The sequence below is a fragment of the Canis lupus genome, chromosome 22 (assembly GCF_048164855.1).
Source record: "Canis lupus baileyi chromosome 22, mCanLup2.hap1, whole genome shotgun sequence".
Classification (NCBI taxonomy): domain Eukaryota; kingdom Metazoa; phylum Chordata; class Mammalia; order Carnivora; family Canidae; genus Canis; species Canis lupus.
In genome coordinates this window covers 46,172,175-46,197,781 of record NC_132859.1, presented here as the reverse complement: position 1 = coordinate 46,197,781, position 25,607 = coordinate 46,172,175, and the positions used below count along the sequence as shown (strand labels likewise).

Genomic DNA, 25,607 nt, shown 5'->3' with positions numbered 1-25,607 from the left:
GGCTACCCCACAACCTATTGTTATATGAAGTAATATCCCTATTGTGTAAGCCAGGAAGCCAGGTTGAATGGATTTCCTTTTTTTTTTTTTTTTAAGATTTTACTTATTTATTCACGAGAGACAGAGAGAGAGACAGACAGAAGAGAGAGACACACACACAGGCAGAGACAGAAGCAGGCTCCATGCAGGAAGCCCGATGTGGGACTCAATCCTTGGACTCCAGGACCACGCCCTGGGCCAAAGGCAGGCGCTAAACTGCTGAGCCACCCAGGGATCCCCATATCTGGATTTCCTAATACCTGCAATTGTTGGTACTAAATAATCTGTTTGTTTGTGTTAGTCTTAAATTGTGGCACTTACAGTGAATCAGTGCAAAAATATTGTATTCCCTTTACTTAACGTACTAGAGTTGGAAATATTAATAACGATATTGATGTGATGATGACAACAGATACCTCTGTCCTGGGAATGATGTCAAAGTCACCAACGTGAAATCTGCAACATTTATTGCCCCTGATTTTACTGAATGGCATCTAGAGGGTATAAATATAGATTTGGCATATTTCCTGTAGTCTTCCAAATTCAGCGCTCCCCAGTTTGAAAATCCAGAGTAACTGTGCCAAGACAGACTTTGGAGGAGCTGTTGATGATTTGGTATTTAGATCTTGATGGAATGCCTCTTTCTGATCCAGATCAGGGAAGCACAGTGATCCAAATCGGAATTTAGTTGGTTTATGCATATTAAGATTGTAAGGAGATAAATAGAATTCATGCTCAGACTCTATTAGCATTGGGCCAATGATGATTTTCCCAATATAAAATGTGTTTTAAATGTTGTAGTATTTTGATTTGGTGTTTGTTTGTTTGTAGCTTTTTGTTTTTGCCATAAACCTATGCATTGAAGCAATGTGGATGATGTGAACTAAGTAGTCCTTGACCCAGAAAGTTAAACAAACTCTTGGGGAATCGTATCCATCAAAAGTTCAGTTAGCTTATAGTGCTGAGAGCAATTAATCTGCTTCTGTACAGTGACTGGCTTGAAAGCATCTTGTATACCCTCAGTTCATTCAGGTGCATCTGCAAGAAGAAATAGAGAAGGCATGTCACACATTAAATTATCAAGGTAAAATATTCCAGGTAAATAGCTCCATAAAGCCACACAGAATGAACATTCAGCTGGCACAATATGGTGAGAACTGTCAGCCTTACATTTATATTTTATATAAGCCCAATAAACAGATGAGGCAAAACTAGGACATTTTTGAAAAAAAAAATTCATCTTCATAGAGTCCTATTGCTTGGGATACGTTAGCCGTAAATCTCTAAAAAGAATGGAATTTTTCTTTTCAAGGTGTATGGAAACGACAATTGAGGGTAAAGATCATCTGGGGTGGTCTATTTTTAAAGAAAGTGATTTGCTGAGGGTGTTTGTCATTCATTCAGAAGGACAGCCAGCTGTGAACCATGGCAGACATGGTAGTAAAAACCAGCTCTTGAGGGAAATAAAAGGAAAGTCTTTCAGTTCTTGAAAAGCATTAAAAAGGAATGCTATCAAGCGAAAGGTAGGTGAGACAGCCACTGAGGGAATGAGAAAATTTAGGGCATTTTCTGTATATATTCATTCATGTACTGTAGATGGAGATTTACCGGTGTGTGTTTAGCAGTGCATGGGTGTGAAGATTCGTGTTCAGCGGATTATGAGGGTCTGCACTGCATGCTTCTGTGAATGTAAATAAGTAATGGCTAATATTTATTAGGTTGATACTTTGTCCCAGACTCTGTGCTAAGAGCTTAATGGAGATCATCTCTTTGAATTATCCCCACAGCCTATGTTTTCCATGCACGAAGAAGTTAACGAAGCTATTAGGAATGAAAACCAGAATGCAGACCCCAGCAGCTTGACCATTTGGGGGCAGTCCACTCCCCAGAGCCCTTCACACTGATTCCATTATCATGTTGCCCAACAGCTGTGTTTCTCTGTGTGTTTGTGTATTTTTTGTTTGTTTCAGAGAATAATCTTGGAGGTGCTCTCTCCGTTGTCTGCAGTAAAATACAATCAGTACATATCTCAGACTGAGGCAATTGACTAAACACTAATAAATACACCCATCTTTTTGGTCACATATCGATGAGCTCAGCAGCAAAATGAGTTGAAAAGCTAAAACCTCAGGATGTGTGTTTGTAATCCCCGACTGAATTTGTCTCCATCTTCAAGCATATCTTCTAACCCATACAGTTCACTCCGGAGTCTTGCCATCTGGCTTCTGGCTCATCAACACAGTTTGGGGGGGATGTTTGGGACTGTAAATTTAGGGGATTTGAACTCTCTGAGCCCCATGGATTCATTCACATGGGTATCTAATAGTCATCTGAGAACTAATCCAGCAAAAACGATTGCCCTGTATTCATCCCCTTTCCAGCAGTTGTGCTTCTCTCCACCATCTGTCACCTCAGTAAATGGTGATGGCTTGGGCCAAGGCCTTCTATCTTTTCCTCCTCCTGTCCTTCCCTCAGTCTGTTCTGGTCACTTATGCTCAAGCTCTTTGGCATTCTTCAAACACATGCAACATACTCCCATCTCAGGTTGAGAGGATACCAGGAGCAAAGGCTGCTGGTGTGGATGTTCTAAAGGTGATTTTAAAGACATGTCCAGCAAAGGCAGTCAGAATTTGGCCAACAAAGTTGTACCCCCCTTGTAGGAAAGGAGACCATGGCAACTAAGCCCAGGAGAGAGTGTGCCCCAGGATGAGGTCTTCAGAGGTTCATGTATCTTCATGAGGCAGCACAGGCAGGCATAAGCATGGGCTTTGTAGACTTGATGGACCTGGGTTTGATTCCAGACTCTGCTGCTTGACATCAGTAGACACTTGGCCTCTCTGAGCCTCAGTCTCTTCATATTTCAAATTTTGCAGTGAATTGCTTTCCTGCAGTAACATATGGGGTTTGCCAAAAATCTGCATATAATCTTGGGAGTATGACATATACATGCTGTACCAGTTGAAGATATCAGCTGGGTAAGTTAAAGATAATTTTGGCGAAAAGTGGGGGAAAAGAAACTTATAATGATAAACAGCTATGGGTTTGTTTTTCTCACATTGCAAAAAATCTAGAGATAGGAAGTTGCTGGCCCTGGCCCAGCTACTCAGCAAAGCCATTAGGATTTTCCTTTTCTCTATTCTGCCACCATAGCCTGTTGGCTTATGTCCTCTGGTTTGGTGTCCTGAGATGGCAAGACCATGCCATAACTTTAGACATCATGTCTATGTGTAAGACAAGAAGGAAAGAGAGAAAGGCAGGGCCAAACAAATCTTCCCTCTCTTATCAGGAAAAGAACCCTCTGGAGACATCTGTACCGGATGTACATTTCCTTGGCCAGAGCCATGTCCCGGCCATTTGCAGCTGTAAGGAAGGCTGGGCGCACTGCTGTTCCAAGCAAAATGGAGATTTTGTGAAACAAAGAGAAGCAGAAACCGGAAGCTGGGTATGTAGCTAACAGAGTCTGCCAGCTAAAAGTCCTACAGGAAAAAAAAGACAAAACTGCTTCAGGAGAGGTACGCAGTTGGTTGAGACCTAATCCAATCTACAGGGGATTTACAAACCTTGGGTGGGGAGACATAAAAAGAGAATAGATTATAATATCTACATGGTAAAATAAGAACTGCACTTGGAATACAAGCATTATGTTATAGCAGACCCAAGAAGCAATTAGTTCTTATTGGAACAGTGGAAGAGTCTTCATTGAGCTGAGCAACAGTGAACTTTGAGTACTTCCTGTGTACCAAGCATTTCAGCACTAATTGCTAAGGTCTCCCCAGGGAACAAGACAGAAAGCCTGCCTACAGTTATGGAGTTCACATTTAAAGGACATAGACAAGAAACAATGAGCAAGTTCCAATGGTGACAATCTTGACATAGCAGGTGGCTTTTTGGAAGAGAGAAATGGTGTTCTTAGGCAGAGGAGCAACATGAGCAAGCCTTAGAGGCAGGAAAGTGCACCCTTCTAGTCACTTGTACCTGAAATATAGAGTGTGAGGATGGAGGGGCATGGTAAGACTGGGCTGTGTGCAAACGTCTGGCTCCGTCAGAGTGAGCAGAACTGATTCCTGGCTTCACCACTTACTTGTATCATGTCCTTTCCCACTCTGACCCTCGGTATCATCATCTGTAAATTGGAATAGTAATGTGTCATAGCACTGTAGAGTGAGTTTAATGAGAGTGTGCACGTAAATTGTCTGCCACACAGTAACTTCTCCTTGAATGAAATCTGGTTACAATGTTCTGTTCATTGTTCCTCTTCTTTTGAAAACTGCTAAATTAACCATTCCCACTAAAGCCACTCTTTTCCCAGCCAATAGAACATTTTCAGTTACATGTAATAATATAAGACTGTATAATATATGGAAAAAAACTAATTAATGCTCATTAAAAGAGCCATTTGAACTGGTTCACTTATTCATTCTTTCATTCAACATCTTTTAGCACCTGTAATATTCCAATTATTATCCTAGGCAAGCATTATCCTAGACAAGCATTATGAGAATATAATGCAAGGCACATATAGAAGTTAAAATTTTCCAGTTGCCACATTAATACAAGTAAAAAAAGCAGATGAAATTAATTTTAATAATATATTTTTACTTATCCCAATGTATCCAAATACTATCATTGCAATATGTGATGGATATAAAAAGTTGGGCAGCCCCGGTGGCTCAGCGGTTTAGCGCCACCTTCAGCCCAGGGCGTGATCCTGGAGACCAGGGATGGAGTCCCAAGTCGGACTCCCTGCATGGAGCCTGCTTCTCCCTCTGCCTGTCTCTCTCTCTCTCTCTCTCTATCTCTCTCTCTGTGTGTCTCAAATAAATAAATAAATAAATAAATAAATAAATAAATAAATCTTTAATGTAAAAAGTTATTGCTGAGATGTTTAACATTCCTTCTTTTTCCGTTGCACCAAGTCTCCTAAATCAGGGTGTATTTTGTGTGCAGCACATCTCAGTTCAGACCAACTATCATTCCAAGTGCCCCATGGCCATACGTTGCAATTGGCTCCATATTGGGCAGCACAGCTCTGTGCACTGGAATGAGCAAAACAGACAAAACTCTGGTCTTGAGGACTTTACAGTGAGAATAACCAGGCTTGCCTTTCTAGATTTTTTTTTATTATTATTAACTGGTGTGCAGACTTTATGCCAAGATTTTGGTGTGGTGACACTAAAACTACCCAACAGAGAACGTGTTTTTCATCTCCTACTATTTCTAGCAGAGTAACCTGCTCAATTTTCATTAAAATTCTAAATATTGATCTGCCATTCCACTCTTAGACATTTATAGCTCTGTTGTACAAACAGAAGCCCCCAACCTCTTGCCAGACCCTCTGTAATTAATACCAGACATAAGCCACACCAACCTTCTCTATTTTGGTTTGCTGGTTGTCTTGATCAGTTGTGTAACTATAACCCCCAGATCTCAGTGGTTTATCATCACCAATGTTTACTTCTGACTCACATCAAAGAACAACATCAACCACATGCCAGAAATTGTTGTTAATGTTGTAAAACCGACCAATATTGTCTCATATGGTTTATGATGACTGGGTCTGTTTAAGAAATTTTCCCTACACAGGTGCCAAGATACTCTCCTACATTTTCATTTGTTAGCTTTCTTCTTCCACATTTAGATTTTTAATTCAACTGTGAATGTGTGTGTGGTACGAGGAGAGGAAGGAACCAAATTTGTCTGTCTCTGTGTAGTGCTAACGTTTTTCTGACAAACCGTTGTAACACTCATGGGGTTCTACACACGCCCACACCCTGTTTCAGGGTTCTGTGTTTAATTTGAGCCCTTTGCTTTATATAGTTCTACATAAGTATCATGTATCTTTTTATTCCTGTGACTGTAGTATGTCTTCAAATCTGGTGGGGATATCACCATCTTTACTCTTCTTTTTTAATAGTGCCTTTGCTCTTTATTCTGGTCTGTTAGTCTGTAGGGAAATTTTATATTAAAATGTTAATTTGTTCAAAATATCCTATATAATATCCTACATTGCATTTTTACAATAATTTGGAGAGAATTAACTTAGTAAAAAATGTTAGGTCCTGCCGTCCATCAACATGGAATACTTTTCTATTTATTCAGGTATTTTTATAAGTCCTCTAATAAAACACTTAAAATTGCCTACAGAAGAGTATCCTTGCTGCTATCAACGCTTCTCTTAAGTTCCATATATTGACTCATATTTTTTTTTTTTTTTTAAATTTTTATTTATTTATGATAGTCACAGAGAGACAGAGAGAGAGAGAGGCAGAGACATAGGCAGAGGGAGAAGCAGGCTCCATGCACCGGGAGCCTGATGTGGGATTCGATCCCGGGTCTCCAGGATCGCGCCCTGGGCCAAAGGCAGGCGCCAAACCGCTGCGCCACCCAGGGATCCCCTATTGACTCATATTTTTATATTCAGTGTTTCCACGTCTCTGATTGGTTCTCTGGGACAGCTTGCTTATGCCCGCCTCATGCTACAATTGTCCCTTAATTCTTTAGGATATTTATTATGCCTGTGTTAAATTCACATTCTATTCTGCTCCATTAATTTTCATCCCTGTATCATGTTATTTTCCCCTGTGAGCTAATATTATCCTGGGAGTATTTGCTGGTGATTTCTAGCTGATGGGAAGTTTCTCAGGTGCGAAAGCCCAAGCTGTACTATATATCCCTTGTGAGTTTTAGGCAGGGAAGAGTACACCAAGAGATGCCACCCTCTGGAATTATTATCTGGACTCACCATTCCCTGTTTACAATCCCTCTCTCCCAACCAAGTCACCCTGCTCTTCAAGAAACTCCCCTGCACCTCCACACTGGGCACCTCTTTTATACCAAGAGATGCTATACAGTCTCGATGTAGAGGGGAGGCCAGGGAGGAGTTTGGGCAAGTCTTTGGCTTGCCCCCCATGGCACCAGGTATCCAGAGATCCCTGACGTTACATCATGACCCCCAGGTGGCCCCAAGCTGGCATCACTGCTTCAGTTTTCTGTATAGACGGGAGTGTGGAGACAATAAGCTTCCTAAAGCCACTTAAGAGAGGGAAGGGGCCTAACAAAAAATGTTCCCCTATGTGCCCCATGGTGTTCAATTTTCTTCCAAGTTTAAGCTATTTTATTCCAATACAGTGGAACCCAAAGGCCTACTGGTTTCTCTATTTTCTTATGATGGGGGAGCCTCCTACCTCCTTTCTTTGTATGTGGCACATCCAGGGATTGATGTTTAGTCTTCATTGGGTGAGATATAGTATATTTGATTTCTTTGAATTGTATTTAGAATGCCCCCTCTGTGTTAATGAAATTAGTGTCTAGAATGTGGGTGTTTGTACACTTTTGGGACCATTCCCCTCATAAAGTTAGAGCAATAATATTTATAATACAGTGAGGAAAGAATGAATTAGAAAGTCACCCATTTGTATCTATGTTGTGCTATAGAATTTATTTGTTCCTTAAATTGGGAGGGGGGGATTTGCCCATAAAACATTGGATCCAATCACATTCTTGCCAATGATTACCTAGAAATCATTTCCCATATTTTCTCTATCAATTGAGCTAATTCAGTAGGCTGCCATTTCTAATCAATCAGCAATTTTTATTTTCTTGGAAGTTATCTTCTTAAATTTAATGAAATGTTTGAGTATATTGTTAGTAAAGGACTGCAAATCACCTGTATTTGTGATTATGACTCCTTTCTCACTCTACATTTTGTGTATTTAATGGAAATACTTTCTTTTCCTATTGATTTGACTAAGTATTTTCTATTTTCATGTTTTTCAATAAACTAGTTCTTGAATTTACCTAGCCTCTGATTTTTTCTTTAACTTCTGTTTTTATCTGTTAAACACTGTCTCCTGACTTCTTCATAGTCACTTCCTTGTTCTTTTTATTTTTTAAGTTACAGTCTTAGTTTGCTGATTTTCGCTTTCTTTTTTTTTTTTTTTTTAGATTTTATTTATTTATTAATGAGAGACACACACAAAGAGAGAAGGAGAGAGAGAGGGAGAGCACGACAGAGACACAGGCAGAGGGAGAAGCAGGCTCCATGCAGGGAGCCTGACGTGGGATCCTGGGTCTCCAGGATCAAGCCCTGGGCTGAAGGTGGTGCTAACCGCTGAGCCACCTGGGCTGTCCTTGATTTTCACTCTTTCATTTGTAACAATGAAATCTTTTATAGCTTTGGAGTCACTCCTGAATATAAGGATGATTATATCCCCTAAATTTTTATAATTATTAATTTCATATTATTTTCTGAGTACTCTAAAACAGAAGCAGGTGTGTACGCACCTGCAAGCTGATGAGATGGTGGTGGGGATCCGTTTCCAAATGTTTGGGTGTTTATGTTGTTATTTATTTATATTCTGATTATTGAATTCTTGTCTTATAGCTCTGTGTTCATTGTCTATGCTCTACTTATCTATATTGAGGAGCCCATTGAGGATTCCTTTGTGGTAGCCCATAAGGTAGTGTTTGTATTTCATGGGCCCTTGAAAAGAAAATGTATTTATTAATACGCAGAGAACTTAATGCTCTTGATTAAATCAACATTATACATTTAAGTGTTCAGAAATTATATGCTTTCTTTTACATTGCATTTATCATGGATTGAAGAAAATCAAGCATTTTGATTGATTTCCTTCTATTTCTTTTTAGAGTTTAAAAGTTGTATATGTTCTAATATCATGTTGTTTGGTACATAACAGTGCACAACTGTTTTTTAAACTTCATTGTGGATTGCACCAGACACCACTGGCCTCCCATTCTGTCCCATTAACTTTTTATAACTTAAATTCTACTTTGTGTCATATTAATACTGAAAATATCCCTCTCTTTGCTGGCATTTGCCATTTTCCTTGCTCATTTTCTTATTTAAGCTCTAGGAATTATTTTTGTTTTGGTGGGGCTCTTCTATAGTAGATTTTAAATTTATTTGAGAAGAACATAATCCATTAGCATTTATTGACGTATGTTTGATTTCATCTCTATCATTTTTGGTTTCTGAAGGTTTTCATGGTCCTTGCCATTTTCTTTTTTTTTAAATTATTCTTTACTATAAAAATCATTTTTTCTAATAAGTTTAAGACAACACAATTTTTAGAATGTACCAATGTTGCTTCTTAAATTTTGCAAACATTTATTGAAACTATGTGCTTTGAATTATTACTATTTACAGAATAGAGCATCAATCGGTCTACTTTTTATCTTTAAAGATAATGATAATAGCACCTACCTGATAGGGCAGATTCGCAGATCAAAGAGATAGTAGATGTAAAGTACATGACACATAATAAGACTCAAATGTCAGCTACAACTAATACCATTGTTGTCCCTGTTACTTTCCCTTCATATAAAATGAAAAAAGTAACACAACCTGATTTCTGTCTCACCTCTACCCTCCCACTGTCCTCCACCACTTGTGTTTTGTTACTACACATCATGAGATTTTTATTACTGTTAAAACACTTCTAGGGGCACCTGGCTGGCTCAGTCAGAGGAGCATGCAGCTCTTGATCTCAGGGTCATGATTTCAAGCCCTATGTTGGGTCTAGAGATTACTTGGATAAACAAATAAACTTTTTTAAAAAGCCCACTTCTCAGTTATGTGTCATCTGTTTCACTATGTATTTATAACAGGTGAATTCTCTCTGTAAACTGTTTATATCATTCATTGTTAAGTTAACCATGTTTAAATTATTTCAAGCAATAGTCCTTTTATGCCTCGTGTTTTCCCATCGTTTGTTTTCTATGCTCATGAATAGTAATTTGTCTGAGGTGTTTTTTGTTTTTAGTTTTGTGTGTGTGTGTGTGTGTGTGTTTTGTTTTGTTTTGTTTTGTTTTGTTTTTTGTCTGGGTTTAAGAATACTTGAATCATAATTTTGTCTTATAGTGTTTCATGTGGTAGAAGAGATTTGAAGTGAGACTAAGGTCTCTTTCTTCAAGGATGACTCCTTTTCCTGCCTGTACACTCGATGTCCTTCTTTACCTTTGACACCCTACAGTTCTGACAGGATACTTCAACACGCTGGCAGGAGGAGAGATGTCTCTCTTCACTAGGCTGACCTGGCACATGGTGATTCCCTCATTGACAGATTTGGGTCTGTTTTCCTCATTTAGCCAGGAACTCTGTCTTATCTTTGAGCAGTGCAGCTGCTCTAGTCATTCTGGAGTCTTCTTCAGGATTCAACTGCTTCTTTATAGCTTCTCTAATATGATCTTCCCTCATAATTTTCAGATTACTATATCCTCACTTTGTATTGTGTGGGAGATTCTCAAACATATGCCCCCATGTCACTGGATCACCTTTCTGCAAAACCAGTCTCTCTTGCTTTTCCTTTTCTTGTTATTTTGAATTTTACTGTGCTATTACTGGTTGCTACACATTCTTTCCTTAACTCTTCCAGGCCCCTCCCTTGCTAATCTAGTTTGGCCACTTCAGCTTGCCTATCTGATTTTGCAGAAATGTTATTTCCTCAAATGTTTTGAGAGCACAAAGCAGAGAGTACATAAAATTTACTTTTTATTCCAGTAGTAAGCATTTTTATAACTATGTTCTTCCTTTACTACCTGAGTGTTATCTTTACTCATTTTATGTTTTAGAAATTTTCACAGGCACCATATTATTGGTTTGTATTTTATGTCCTTTCATTTTTAAATGAAAAGAGTTTTTCAAGATCTAGAATTTTTGCCTAAACATAGTGAGAAAGCTGTCCTGTGATTATTTTAGTATTCCTGTTGATGTTGTTAGAGTCCTTATGTTTTTTTTAATAAATTTATTTTTTATTGGTGTTCAATTTACCAACATACAGAATAACACCCAGTGCTCATCCCATCAAGTGTCCCCCTCAGTGCCTGTCACCCACTCACCCCCACCCCCGTCCTCCTCCCCTTCCACCACCCCTAGTTCATTTCCCAGAGTCAGGAGTCTTTATGTTCTGTCTCCCTTTCTGATATTTCCTACCCATTTCTTCTCCCTTCCCTTCTATTCCCTTTCACTATTATTTATATTCCCCAAATGAATGAGAACATCCTTATGTTGTATCTTAAACTAGAAGCAAGGTCAATGGGGCAGCCCGGGTGGCTCAGCGGTTTAGCGCCGCCTTCAGCCCAGGACGTGATCCTGGAGACCCAGGGTCAAGTCCCACGTCAGGCTCCCTGCATGGAACCTGCTTCTCTGTCCGCCTGTGTCTCTGCCTCTCTCTCTCTCTCTCTGTGTTTTTCATGGCCATTTGCAGCAGCAAATGATAAACTTGACTCCAGAAAAAAATTCTAATTCATCCACTGTAAACATTCTGTGAATAAAGTCAAAGAGAAATGATAAATGGAGAAAAATGTTTGCTACACAAATATAAAGTAAATTTATAAATCTATAAGACATTTACATATCAGTAACAAGATTTGTAACATACTAGAGAAAAAATATCTTAAGCAGTTAGTTTCTGCTCATGTATTCCACATAAATCAACATATAAAAAGAAATTTAGTCCTACTGATCATTAAATATGGAAAGTTTTTAAAATTTATATATCATTTGTTATCTGTGAAATCGGCAAATACTTTAAAAATGTAACAGGTTTGGCTAAGATATGGAGAGAAAGATACTCTCTTGTACCAACAACTGGGACTGTGGATTTTAAAAATACATATTTGGCCAAGCAAACCTACTTCCAGGACTAGAGCTCTTCAGTATCTTTGTGTAAATATAAAAAGATGTATGTGCAAACTGTTCACTCCAGTATTGTTTATAATTGAAAATATACTAGTGAGGATAATGATAGACTGTGGTGACAAGCCCAACAAATACTCTGTGGCTCAAGAAATATTTATTTTTCTCTCACATAGGTTTCAAGGAAAACTGTTCAGGTAAGCAGGGCAACTCTACTCCTTGTGGTCATTTAAGGACCCATTTCCTTCCAAGATACTGCTCCAGCATCCTCTAGCATGGCTGTAATCTCCATGGTCAAAGCAGGGTCAACACCACATCCATATTGGGTTTGGTGCTGAAGGGGAAGAGAGGACAGAACAGGCATGCACACAGCCTAAAGGCCTAATTTCAGAAATGACACATAGCATGTCATTATATTCCATTAGCAAGAATACTGTCCCATTTGTGCAATTATCTGCTGAAAGCTTTGGGAAATGTAATCTAATCATATACACAGGAAGAAAATGAAAATAGATTGTGGTAAACAAATTCAGGTCTCTGCCTCAGGAAAATGCTAGAAACAATCAAATAGCTAAAGAAAGAGTCTGGTACCTCCATTTGATGGAATATTAGGCGGCAAGTAAAGAATAAATTTAATCTCTCATACTGTTAGATACATGTAATAGAAAGATCCCAACATACATTATGAATTGGAAAAACAAGATACAGAAAAATGTGCACAATATATTCACATTTTTGTTTTTCAAATGAGGATGTGCTACGTACTTAAATGCAGATATATACACAGAACATTTCTGGAAGAAGTCACTAATGTTCAACTCAGAGTTGAACTAGGGGTCTAATATGAGAGGAAAACTTACTTTTCAGTAAGTCCCTTTTTGTACCGTATGATCTTTTTTGACCATACGTGTCATTATTAATATTACAAAGTATAAATATATAAATATGAATAAGTTATTCCCTTGCTTAATACTTGCCAGCAATTATCCATTGCTATAAGATAATGTCCAAGCTCATTGACATGCTTTTCAAGCTCCTTTCTTTTCAGGTCCCTTTTTACCTTCTTATGTCTGAGATTTGAAGTTCCCTTCTTGTGCCATTCCTCATTTTCCTGCCTTTGCTTATATAAATAGTCTATCAGCCTAAAATACTCCTCCAAGAACCCTGGTACTCTGTATTTTACATTATTCTTTTTTTTTCCACACAAGACTGAATTGTTTAGTTCCATAAAACTAGTATCATGGATCTGTCCATGTATCTCCCCAAGATGAAAATAAGGACAAGGGACAGGGTTGTGCCTCTCCTCATCCCCAGCAGAATGGATGACAAATAGCAGGGAGTCAGTAAATATCTATTGAAGTAAAAAAATAATTTCACTCACTTAATTTAAAAAACATTTACTAAGTGACTACAAAATTCCTCTCAAGTAAGTTCTCTGTGCCTTATCCTTTTTCCAATTTTTCTCTTTTGTCCTATGCATTTTCTCCCAACTAATTTCTGTCCCCTCTTTGTCAAGCACACTAACTTTAGAGTCCAACCATGCACATAAATTAAAAATGAAACATTTTTGAATTAGTAAGGGAGTGCATTTGTATAAAATCATGGTTCTTAAGGGTTATACAGATAGAAAAATAAATATAGATATGTGTATATGGGTATATGAGTGCTCGTGAATATATTTCCTAGTTCTGTCTACTGAGAGAGCCTCATATCAATGACACCACAGTAGCAATTAACACATCCAGTACCCAGATATCAGTTCATAAGAACCATTACAAAAAATAAAACTACCAGGCTTCTTTGAAGAAATGACTGGCTGCAAGACCAAAACAGGGAAAATATGAGATATGTCCAGAGAGCCCTGTAGTGTTAAGAAGTAAAGAAATGGGGGCACCCCCAGTGGCTCAGCGGTTTGGCACCGCCTTCGGCCTGGAGCATGATCCTGAAGACCTGGGATCAAGTCCCACGTCAGGCTCCCTGCATGGAGCCTGCTTCTCCCTCTGCCTGTGTCTCTGCCTCTCTCTCTCTCTCTGTGTGTGTGTGTCTCTCATGAATAAATTAATAAAATCTTAAAAAAAAAAACAGAAGTAAAGAAGTATCCAAAAATAATTGGGGCTTGTTGAAAAGACACGGATGCCAATCTAAAGGAGCTCCCAATGACCAAACGTGGGACAGTTTGAGCAACAAAATAGTGATAGTAGCGAATTGTAACTCTTAGAATCCAGCACATAATCCCTCAATCCTACACTAGTAGAAATGAGTAATTGAGTGAATAAATAAATAAATAAATGAAAGAGAACTCTACAATAGACCACTAACTAATTAATAAAGGACTGGCGGAAATAAACATCACCATTAAGCAAACACCAGATAATAAGTTTTGCAGGCAAGAGTCACTAATAGATATTGACATTAGAAGGGAAATGTATGATGAGAAACAGGATATCTGCACCATCTCAAAGTATTTGCCCTACACAAAACACATTCATCACAAATAGAAAAATGTGCAGTAATTTTACAGTGGATACGCCTGGCAAATATCACTTTAATCCAGTGACCAAAGTCAGTATCACCAGATGGGACATATTTGACATCAGGTACCTCCTCATATGCTGCACTCAGACAAACCATCATTTTTGTCCTATTGTTACAAAAAATTTATGAAGTCAGTCTAATGAGAAAACATCAGGTGAACTAAAATTGAAAGACATTCTACAAAACAATGGCTTAGTAGTCTTCAAAGGGGTCAAGGTCATGAAAGATGGACTGAGAACCTAGTATGGATTGGAAAGACTAAGGAAACATGACTAGATGCAATATGGAATCCTGGATTGCATCCTGGGCCAGAAAAAAAGATATTCTGGGGCAATTGGCATAATCCCAATAAGGTCTATACATTCATTAGTCATTTTATATCTCTGTTAATTTCTTGGTTGCAGTCAGTTCTCCTAAGGTTATGTAAGATAACAACCTTAGGAAAAACTGGGGGTAAAAGACATATGGGGGATTCTACTTTTTGCAGTTTTTCTGGATAGCTAAAACTACTTTTAAATAAAAAGTTGAAAAAAATAAAATAGGTCATGCAATTTATTACTGGGTTATTCTCTGGTAGGTAAGGGAACCCAGAGCCTTGCTAAAGTGAAAAGTTCAGAATAATTTTCCAACACCTAATGGCTAATGTTTAAAATGAGGAGTTTTCTCCCCCTCGTTTGGTGTCATCTAACTGTGGAGTTTTTTCTTAGTTATCCAGAAGAAGCAACATCTTTATTGTTCATTTGGCAAAGGAAACTGCCCTTATCTAATCTTTAGCTACATACATCTGCTAAACCCAGGTGAGGCTCTTAAGCAGAGTTGGTATTCTTGCAACTAACTGCTCTGATTCTCCAAGCTGCCTTTAAAGCATCAAACTGTTTAATCAAAAACCATTTACTAGGTTTCTGTAAATCTAACGTGTGGCTTTAGAGGTGCTCTGCAGTGGTTTGAAAATGAAAAGTCAAGGATCATACATAGTGTATGAAATACTCAAAGGATTCAGCATATAAAATGACTTAATCTATTAGCCATATTTCTCAAGACATAAGTAAGTTTTCCTGAGTAAATACAACACAACAGAGCAGAAGCAGGCTGTGGGAAGGGTATTCAGATGGGAACTCAGAGCTTGGGTTCTGGTTCTGATCCAGCTACTAATTTTGTAGTATATATGAAAGTAAATCTCAAATAGGGACACCAGTTTATGAGGGTGCCCCCAGCTGTCAGTTTTATTTTTCTTCTTATCCTCCTCTAACATGGTTGGTTGGAATTTTGTTCATTGCCTTGACCATGTTTTGTGCAATGTCACAGCTTTCATTGTTGGTCAGAAGATTCTCATTTGCATGTAATAAAAGTTCACTCCATCTAAAGCACAATGTAAGCCTGACAGTGACTTCACGGCCTTTCCGCTTCCCTTCCACCAACCCCTCCTTGCCTCCACCCACGAACACCTGAGCTAAGGCCTCCCCAAGACTTCAGTGGAGAACCTGCATTGGGAAAATGAGCTGTGCTTTCTTCTTTAGGTCAGCCTCCATCTCCCTGATTTCCCCTCCACCTTTCTCACTTACTCTCCTGCTTCTGAATCAGCAAGGAATTTTGCACACAAGAGCCCTGGGAGGCCTCCATCACGTCCCATTCTGAAAGGTGATGAGTAGAGCTGACCCTCCTAATGCTCAGAGGGTTGATGTGTCTGATTGGGAAGTCTATAGACCCATGAAGCACCTTGCCTCCCTCCACATCTGTGAGCATCACCCAATGTGACTACCTGCTGGCACAGCTCATATGCCCTCCTCCAACCAGCAACACCATGGCTCCCAGAGCCTGCTCTGCATGGCCTCCAGTTGGCCACCGCAACATGCTTTCTAGGCTAGCCTCAGAAATAAGTGCCTTAGAGTCCCCAGGAACACACTTACAGGCCTAATCCTGTCCTTCAAGGTGTTTTGGAACAGCCTGGCCTGCTGTAACTGCTCAAGAATATGTAGGATCAGGAAATTTTTCTGTAATTCTCTGAAGGATGCTGGGGTAAGCAGATTTTTTCTGATGGTTAAGTGCGCCTGAGCTTTGGAGTGAGCCACACCTGGATTCATTCTTTCAGTATTTCTTGAGCACCTATCCTGTGTTTGTCTGAGGTTCTAAGGTATAGATGTTAATATAACAGTGGAAATCTTCTGCCCTCCATGGATACTACCTTCTGGTTTGGGAAGCAGATAGTCAACAGGTAAATAAAGAAGTATACAATATAAAATATAGAGTCAGAAATTGGTATCATAAGGCTCCTGATAGGATATATTGAGAAGGTCACAGCACCGATTCTGTAATATTTCTGTCAAAAATGTGTAACCCAAATCTGTGAGGAAAACATCAGACAAGCCGAGATTGAAGGACATTCTACAAGACAGTTGTTCTATACTACTTAAAATAGAAATGTCATAAAAGACAAAAGCTAAGACACTATTCCAAAATTAAATGAGACTTAACTACACTTATCACAGTACGCAGTGAGTAATGTATGGAAGTGTTGAATTGCTATGTTGTACTGCTGAAACTGTCATAATATTGTATGTCAAGTAGACTTCAATTTAAAAAAACTACATGAAAACCAAAAGCAATGCATAATCCTAGATTAGATCTGGAAGCAGATTTTTTCACGCCCTGAAGGAGATTATTAGTATAATTCTCAAAATTTGAATATGACTTGCACATGAGATAATGGTATCACATCAATGTTAATTTATCATATTGCATTTACATAACAGTATCTTTGTTCTTGGGAGATACACACTGCAATATTTAGGGATAAGGGTCATGACATCTGCAGCTCATTCCCAAATAGTTCAGTAATGAAAACAATAGTAGCAATGACAACTATCATAATAATATCTGTTGTTTTCAAGAGGATAATAAAAAGCAAATATTGCAAAACATTAATAATTGGCAAACCTGAGCTTAAGGCATGATCAACATTCTTCATGGAGCTATTCCTGCCAATTTTATGGGGGTTTAAAGTAAAAAAGCTTAAAAATAAAACAGCAGTAAGTGTTATGAAGAGGGCAGTGGAGATGGAGTGAGGTGGTCAGGGAAGGTCTCTTGTGACATGACCTTTGGGCAGAGAGCTGATGGAAGGATTTAGTGAATTCTGCAGAGGAAAGAGCATTGCAGGAAGAGAGAAAGACAGCAGTCCTTATGTGGCAGTGTTCCTGGTGTCTTTGTGGAACAGAATGGAGACGAGGAGCACTGGGGCATTGAAGGCAGAGTAAGTGATGAAGGACAGTGGTAAGAATGGTCCCAGGTCAGCTCATGTAGGGTCTGGGAGGCCACAAAAAGGATGTGAGATGTGTTTTAAGTGTGACAAGACACAATGGTAAGAGAGTAGTAGAGAGAGCAGAGTAGTAAAACGGCCTGACTTTCATCTGCAACAATCACTCTGGGCAACTTGGCAGAAAGTAGAGTACAAGGGGGCAAGAAAATTGATTGCAGTCGGTCTGCTTTTCAGTGAGGCCTTGAGGAAGCAGGCATGTAGGTGAGATAGGATGTCAGATCAGTCTGGGATAATGGGGGTGGAAGTGATGTGAAGCGAGTAGATTCTGCACAGGTTTTGACAGTCCTGTTGACTAATATATTGGCTCATGGACTGGATATGAAGTGTAAAGGGGAAACTGGAGTCAAGAGCATTTCCCAAGTGTGAAATCTGATAAATTAGAGAGAGTAAGGTATGCCAGTTACTGACTGGGAGCCTGGAAAGTGAGGAAAGTAGCTGGAGGACTGCCTCTTGGACCCACAAGGGCACGAGGGTCATAGTTCAGTGCATTTCTCTATAAGAATCCAGCTCTTCCATATGTTCTGCCAAGACCCCAACATCAAACTCGGCTTCCAGTGCCTTCTTGTCCACTTGAGAGGGGGCCTGAGCAGACAGCTGCTCCCTGTGGCCTGCACCAACCCTGGCTTCATCCCCCAGTAGGGAGCGGTCTGGGAGTGCTGGGGTATAATTTTTCTCTCTCTGTCTGCCCATGAGGGTCAACAGATAGACTGTAGAGATGCTCCCTCCCCTTGCACATCCTTAGGTCATCTTAGAGATGTCTCCTGGTTTTCTGCATTCGAGGAGAACTTTTCCTTTGCTGTCAGGATTCAAGGTCAACAGGAACACGTTCATCTGTTTCCTTCAGTTCCAAACCCTCACACTGCAGAGTGGCCTGATGTGCTCCCATGCTCATTCTGGTTCCTTGACCCTAGGTCCTGCCTAAGCAGGCAGGCAATCCTAAAGAACACTAGAAGATAAGCCTGGGAAACATGACAAGGTTCTAAAGGGAGGCACTAGAGGTCATAACACAGGGGGAAGTGGGCGGAGTTGATGTGGTTTGGAGAGAAGAGGGAATATAGGAGACATTTTCAAAGGAAAAGGGATTAGCCTTGGTTACAGAAAGTGGAGTTTAAGATTAGAGACAAGAAAAATTCAAAGAGTATTCTGCCAGGAGATTGTTTCAGGCCAAAAGATTTTGAAAGGATGACTTCTCTTGAATGTTGTCACTACTCAATGTGGAGAACTCCAACATGTAAGGCAAGAAATCATTCATTCAATCACTTACTCAACACAGAATGCTTTGTTTTAGGTCCCAGACCAAAACCCATACCTGTGTGTCAGCGAAACAAAACTGGAAAGAATAGCTCTCGACCTCAGTGTATAGAATGAACGTATGCAGAAGGTTCATCGTGGTGATGTACTTCTGTTAAAGGTCATGGTATGCAAACGAAAAGACATCTGGAGCCCCATATAAATGGAGAAGTCAGGGAAGACTTGGGGCAGGGCGTGAGAAGCAGCTCCAAAGCTGCGACTTAGATAATAATGAGCAGAAGCTCTTCAAGAATGTGTGAGGAAAGCCATTCCTGGCAAAACAGCATGGACAAGACAGTCTACCCAAGCTTCCATTCTTATTACCCAGTGAAACGCATGGCTAGGCATATTGTCATGTGGGCCATTAGAGATCCTGCAGAGATGACCTCCGTGCAGCTCCTTCTGATTGAAACTGACAGCTCTAGGAGCACAGTCTTTACCTCGGCAAGATTTTATTGAGCATTACATAGTTTACCAGGGCTGCGTAACAAACTAGGACAGACTGAGTGGTTTCAGCAACTGAGATTTATTTTCTCAGAAGTCTGGAGACTAAAGTCTGAGATTCAGTTGGCCTCTTTGAGGCTTCTCCCTTTGGCTTGCAGATGGCCACCTTCTCCGTGTGTCCTCCCGTGGCCTTTCCTCTACGTGCATGCATTCTTAGTGTCCATATGTCCAAATCTCCTCTTCTTATAGAGATACCAGTCAGATTGGATTAGGGCCCAGCCTGAAGGCCTCACTTCAACTTACTCATCTATTTAAATGCCCTGTTTCCAAACACAGTCATGTTCTGAGGTATTGAGCATTACGGCTTCAATATATTAATTTGAGGCACATAATTCAGCCCATAATACCTACTATTTGTAAGGCATCATGGGAGATGGTTTTAGTAAATGAGGCCCAGCATAGTTAACTGTAAAAACTTTTGTTCCTTGTTCCATCACTAAATCAATAGAATCATTTAATATATGAATCAGAATCATTCATTCTAAACTCATTCTAAACTCATTTGCCCTTGAAACAGTTTTTCCCTTTTAGACAGCCATCATTTTTCCATTTTTTCTGGTTCATTGGCCTTCCTAGGACCCAGCCCTCTCTCTGCTCCTGTGTATAAAAATAATAATAATGTGGTCCCTGGGGCTGTATCCCTCCTCCCAAGCTGTCACAGCAGCGTCAGCAGTAGCAGAGAGGGGATTGGCCACTGATGGACCTACTGAGGAAGAGTGGCCACAGCATCAGATAGCCCAGTGTTACTCCCACTTGATGGGTCACATGGTTCAGGACCAGTACTCTCAGGCCCAGCCTCTGTGCTTCCTGGTCAGGCAAGCCCTTTCTCTAGCAAAATTCCACGGCTAAGGAGTATACTCCAAAATGGGCCACAGAATCCATTTTAATCCAGGTGCTGATGCCCCATGTCTCCATTCTTCCTGAATGGGGCACCTGGATGACTCAGTTGGTTGAACATCTGACCTGTGATTTTGGCTCAGGTCATAATATCATGGGCTGTGGGATCAAGCCTTGCATTGGACTCCACGCTCAGCAGGGAGTCTGCTTAGGATTCTCTCTCTCCCTCACCCTCTGCCCCTCCCCCCCACACTCACATGTGCCCTTCTTCTCACTAAAATAAATAAGTAAATATTTTTTTTTAAAAAGTACCCCCTCAGCAAAGCTTTAGTGAGAAATGTAGACTTTACTGAAGATTTTAAGAAAAAAGAGGAGGTTTATGCTGCACACCCTATTCAGTAGCTGTCTGGCCCAAAATCCATACCACCTCTATCTTTGTTTTCTCACTGCCTTTTCTTGCACACCTCCCTTATGGCAGCACACTCCCTCTTCTGACTCACCTCTAATATAGATTGCAGTGCAGTTCTATCCCTGACTGCAGACCTAACCCTTCTCAGTGCTTCCTAGAACACAATTCCGCCTTATCATCATTATCGTCATCATCATCGAGTGTGATGCTTGAGATGCCATCTTCCCTTGCCTTTGGCTTCTCAGAGTATTTATCCTGAGCACATATAGTCCTCTTTCCCAAGAGGAATCTTGACCTATCCCTGAAGGTGTTTCAATGGCCCCAGTATTGTTATACTGGCATCCACATGCAGGCAAAGGATAAGAGCAATGCTCCCAACCTCATGCCAACCAGAAAAGACAATGGGGTGCCAGGGATTTTGAAGACTGAGAGTGAAGGCATGGCCCCTGAGTGCCAGGACTGTGTCAGGGGCTTTAGATGTTTATCTTATTTAATTGTCACAACAAACTTGCAAGAAAAGTATTATTGTCCCCATTTTATAGATGGGGAAATTGAGGCTCTGAGAAATCAAGTAACTTTCCTGTGTTCACACTGCTGAAGACTCGTTAGGCCAAGAAGGGCAACGAAGTCCATTTGACCCCAGAGCCTTGAATGTGTCATCCTCAGGTTTGAAGGATCCTCTGTCCTTGCACATAAGATGATCATTAAAACTCATCCTCTTCATTAAGCATCTCATCTGTGGACCTTGGGAATGTCACCTCACACCTTTTTCAAAACAAAATTATTTATTTACTCATGAGAGACACAGACAGAAGCAGAGACAGAGGCAGAGGGAGAAGCAGGCTCCCTGCTGGGAGCCTGATAAGGCAGTCTATCCCAGGACCCTGGGATCACAACCTGAGCTGAAGGCAGATGCTTAACCACTGAGCCACCCAGGTTCCCATCATTTCACATCTTTTGTCCCATTTTGTTCATCTATAAAATGGGAATGGTATTTGCCCTGCTGCATTCACAGGACTATTTCATGGAAAGGTATGTCAAATAAAAGTGTGTGTGTGTGTGTGTGTGTGTGTGTCTATTGCTATACAAAAAAATAAATAAATAAAGTATTGATGTGTGCCATTGAACAAGATTTAACCAATGCCAGCACTCTTGGTTTAAACAATATAGGTGAGGACTGTTACCAGGATAAGGAAAAAAAAAAAATCCACAACACTTGAAAGGAACATGGTGGTACCTCAGGAAATTGATGATCTTGAATTTCTCCAGCAACGAGGAGTAGGTGAGAAGTAGCCAGGAGTTCCATGCTACTACATTCTTCCTGTTCTAGCAACTGTGGACTTGGGAGCTACACAGAAAAGTCTTTGGAGGAAATATGGCAGTTAGACTTAGGGCCAAAGGGAGCAGCTTGCTAGTTTATCTCTCTCAGGGTATGTCTCTAATGTTACTCCCTCTAAGACATCCAGGTCCTACCACTGCAATGGGTTTCTGAGGATTACCATGCCTTATACTCTTTCTACTTGCCTGCCATCATTACTTGGGAAACGTGCCCACACATTCTGAAGTCAACTAGTGCTTGCCTCTAATCTGGACTCTACCATTTTTTCTGGGTTTATTTGGGCACATTATTTCACATTATTTCAGGGTTAGCACAAAGATCAAAAGATAACTTATGTAAACCCTTAGGATGGAGTCTCATATATAATAAGAGCTGAATAATTTGCTAATAATTATTATCATTATCATTATTATGTGCTAGGCACACGTTGAGAGTAGCCTAAATGGTCTTTTTTATTTATTTATTTATTTATTTATTTATTTATTTATTTATTTATTTATTTGAGACAGCATGAGCAGAGGGAGGAGCAGAAGGAGAAGCAGACTCCCTGCTGAGCAGGGAGCTTGATGTGGGGCTCCAGGACCCTGGGATCATGACCTGAGCTGACAACAGACACTTAACCACCTGAGCCACCCAGGCACCCCAGCCTAAATGGTTTTAAGAGGAGCTCAGAGCAGAAAGCAGGAGGGACAGTGACATATCTCCACTCTGCCCACTTGGGTCACACAAAAAAGAAAGTCTCTGTCCACCTGCAGAGAAGGTCAGGCAAGAGGCCAGATAAAAGTTAAGCAATCAAGGAGAATCAGGCAGTTTCCAAGTAGACTGGAATGCCACTTTCAGGCAGAATAAAGGTACTGAAGACTTACACATCATTGAAAATCTCTGGGCTTCTCTTAATGTTTCTGTGTGCCCGGGATGGCAGAGGGGTGACTGAAGGTATGTTGGGCAGGTGTATGGCCCTCGTCTATCAGGAAGGGTCTTGTATCACATAGTGAGGAGACTGGTTATAACTTAGATGTGAAGGAGGCCATCAAATACTTACACAGTTCAAGTATGTGTTTTTAAAGTCAGTTCCTTCTTTAAGGCTTGAAAGATTGTCTCTGACTATTCCAGCCCCCATTGACAGCTCCATTTTCTGACTTCTAAGAATAGGCAGTGATCAAAACACTGCTTATCCCTTGGTAATAAAGATACAGGCTCTTGTGTCACTATCGGATAGTCTGAAGCTTTGCTAATTGTCTCCAGAATTAAATCTTAGGCTTCCTATAAGTAGAGACTATTCAGAGTTCTTTTGCATTCCCTCACTGTGCTGACTCGCCAGAGCAGGAAGGGAACTTAGCAGTCACTGAGCTGTTCCTCTCTGTTTACTGATAGAACCCAAGCTAAAGAGCTTGAGGGCCTGCCAAAGCCACATTGCTCATGGATGAGCACTGATCTGATCATACTCAGTAACTGTTACTTTACCAACATATTCTTTAACAACAGTTTTTGGTTATGACAAAGCCAGGTAGATGTAAGATTATTTCTGACTTTGAAGTCACATCCAAACTGAAGCCAATCAGCACCTGGAATATATTGTGTTTGTCTTAAAAGAAATCAGGATATGAATGGGTAAAGTGTTGATGAGAAAAGTCCTCATCACAGGCATTACATTTCTCAGGATCCCAGTGCTTACTCTCTGCCTGTAGAGTCACAAATAAAATGTTAGGGGTGAGCGTGGGAGGAACCACAGCATCAGCCAAACTTGGAAGAAAGGAAGTAAATCTGTGTGGCTGGTGGAGTGTGAAGGAACCTGAGTTTCCACGGGAGTGCACAGGACTGTCATAACACAGCAGGACAAGTAACTCATTCCCCTGAGTCTTAGCTGTCAGCAATTGGTTTAATAATACCTTTTCAGGAAAAAAATAATTAAAGAATAAGTATTTCAATTGAATAAATATCCCTATTTTAAAAAGGTTAAAATATGAAAAAAGAAAAAATGTTTCTATTAAAATCAAAGATATAGATCACATGTGGGCACCAAGGATGAGGTATGTGCATGCAGATGACCTCATTTCAATCCAGAAGCAAAAGCCAACACATTATTGATGGGGTCTCATAATAGCAAAAGAAATGTTCATAGAGGAGACTTGATGGAAACCGAACTGACATGGTGACTGTACCTCCTGATTTATGCCTCTGTGGGCAGAGATGCGTTTGCTCCAGAACCACACTTTCCCACAAAGTGTGACTTCAGAACCTGGCTGAAATGGCCAAGTACATGCTGGTTAATTAACTTGATGTGCTTCTGTAGAACAGACTGGTAAATCGTATACGCATGCCACTGCCATCACCTGTAGGCAGTGATTCTCCATGTTCCATTTCTCTAATGATACCTGACTTCTGTGTTCTCCATTTAAGTGCCATGGAAGTGTTGCTCAACATGGCAACTACATAGATTACTGCAAAAGTTCCAGCTGGAAGATAAAGTATACCAAACAGAGAACTTTTACTAAGAGGGGATCAAGGGTAGGAAACTTTATGAAGGTCTTTTTGACTTAAGGGGCTTTGGAGTTAGAAGGCCCTTTATGTGGATCTTTATCCTGCAACTTGCCTGCTATTTAAATTTGGGTTTCAGTTGTCTCATCTGCAAAATGAGGTAATAACCTGAAACAGACCCTTCTGTATGACCTTGCATCCTTCCACTGGGCATGATGCTAATCCACTGAAACAGCTATTCTGTATCTTCTCACTTCCAGCTTCCAACTCCCTTTCATTCCCCTCATTCAGGAGATAGACTTGTTTTTGTTTTCACTGAGAAAATAGAAGCAATAAAAAGAAAAGATCCATATCCAACCAGCACCAACTTCACCAGCCTATCTTCCTCTCTCTCCTTATGAACCAACCACCTCATTCCAAGTCTAAACTGTCCCTCCTACACTGGGTCTCACCTCCTCCTATCTACTTGAGGACATCACTCCAGCATTTCCCCCACTCTCTTCTGCAGCATCAGATTTATATCATGCTGAGATAATCTCCTGCATTGAAACTCAATGAGACCAAACTCACCCTTGATGCTGCATTCCCCTTTCCCTATCACTAATCCCCTCTAGAGCAAAACTGCTTGTGCTCACCACCTGCACTCAATCTCTACCCCCACGACTATTTTTTCTCAAAATCTTGTCAATTAGATCTTCACCCCTACTACTTCACTGCATCTGCTGTCATTAAAATGCCCCTCCTTGGGGCGCCTGGGTAGCTCAGATTATTAAGTGTTCAACTCTTGATTTTGGCTCAGGTCATGATCTCAGGGACATGAGATCGAGTTCCTTGTCAGGTTCTGTGCTCAGCACCGAGTCTGCTTGAGATTCCTTCCCTCTTCTTCTCTCTCCCCTTCTGCTCCTCCTTCTGCTCACATAGGTGCATGCGCGTTCTCAAATAAATAAATAAATAAATAAATAAATAAATAAATAATCTTTTAAAAAAAGATCCATCTAGACATTCTCCTAATTAACCCCTAGCCCCTAGCTCACATACTTGACATATAGGCTTCATCAATGATGTGAGTTCTTCTCTCTTCCTTGAGTCATTTTATTCCCAGAGCTTCTAAAACATCCCTCTCCTTCCTTGCCAGTCTCTCCTTCACAGATTACTTTGCTTTTCCTTAATCTCCTTGACTTCCATGTGTCCATCCTCAAAGCAC

At 40.3% G+C, this 25,607-nt stretch overlaps 1 protein-coding gene and 1 long non-coding RNA gene across 6 annotated transcripts in view; one reads left to right on the top strand and one right to left on the bottom strand.

The window, feature by feature from the left end:
* The window catches only part of STAC (SH3 and cysteine rich domain), a 149,139-nt gene that overhangs the window by 31,080 nt on the left and 92,452 nt on the right, over positions 1-25,607 (top strand). For 3 of the 5 annotated variants that reach the window (XM_072793446.1, XM_072793445.1, XM_072793447.1), the window contains exon 2: positions 3,326-3,481. The exons of the other annotated variants lie outside the window; for them this stretch is intronic. In XM_072793446.1, the coding sequence (XP_072649547.1) occupies positions 3,326-3,481 (156 nt within the window). The remainder of the gene's footprint in view (positions 1-3,325; positions 3,482-25,607) is intronic. 5 annotated transcript variants of the gene reach the window in all.
* Positions 63-25,607, bottom strand: LOC140614283 (uncharacterized). The gene is made up of 3 exons (XR_012015172.1): positions 25,442-25,607; positions 21,824-21,948; positions 63-1,077 (listed from the first exon to the last, which is right to left on the bottom strand). It is a non-coding gene; the product is annotated as an uncharacterized lncRNA (long non-coding RNA).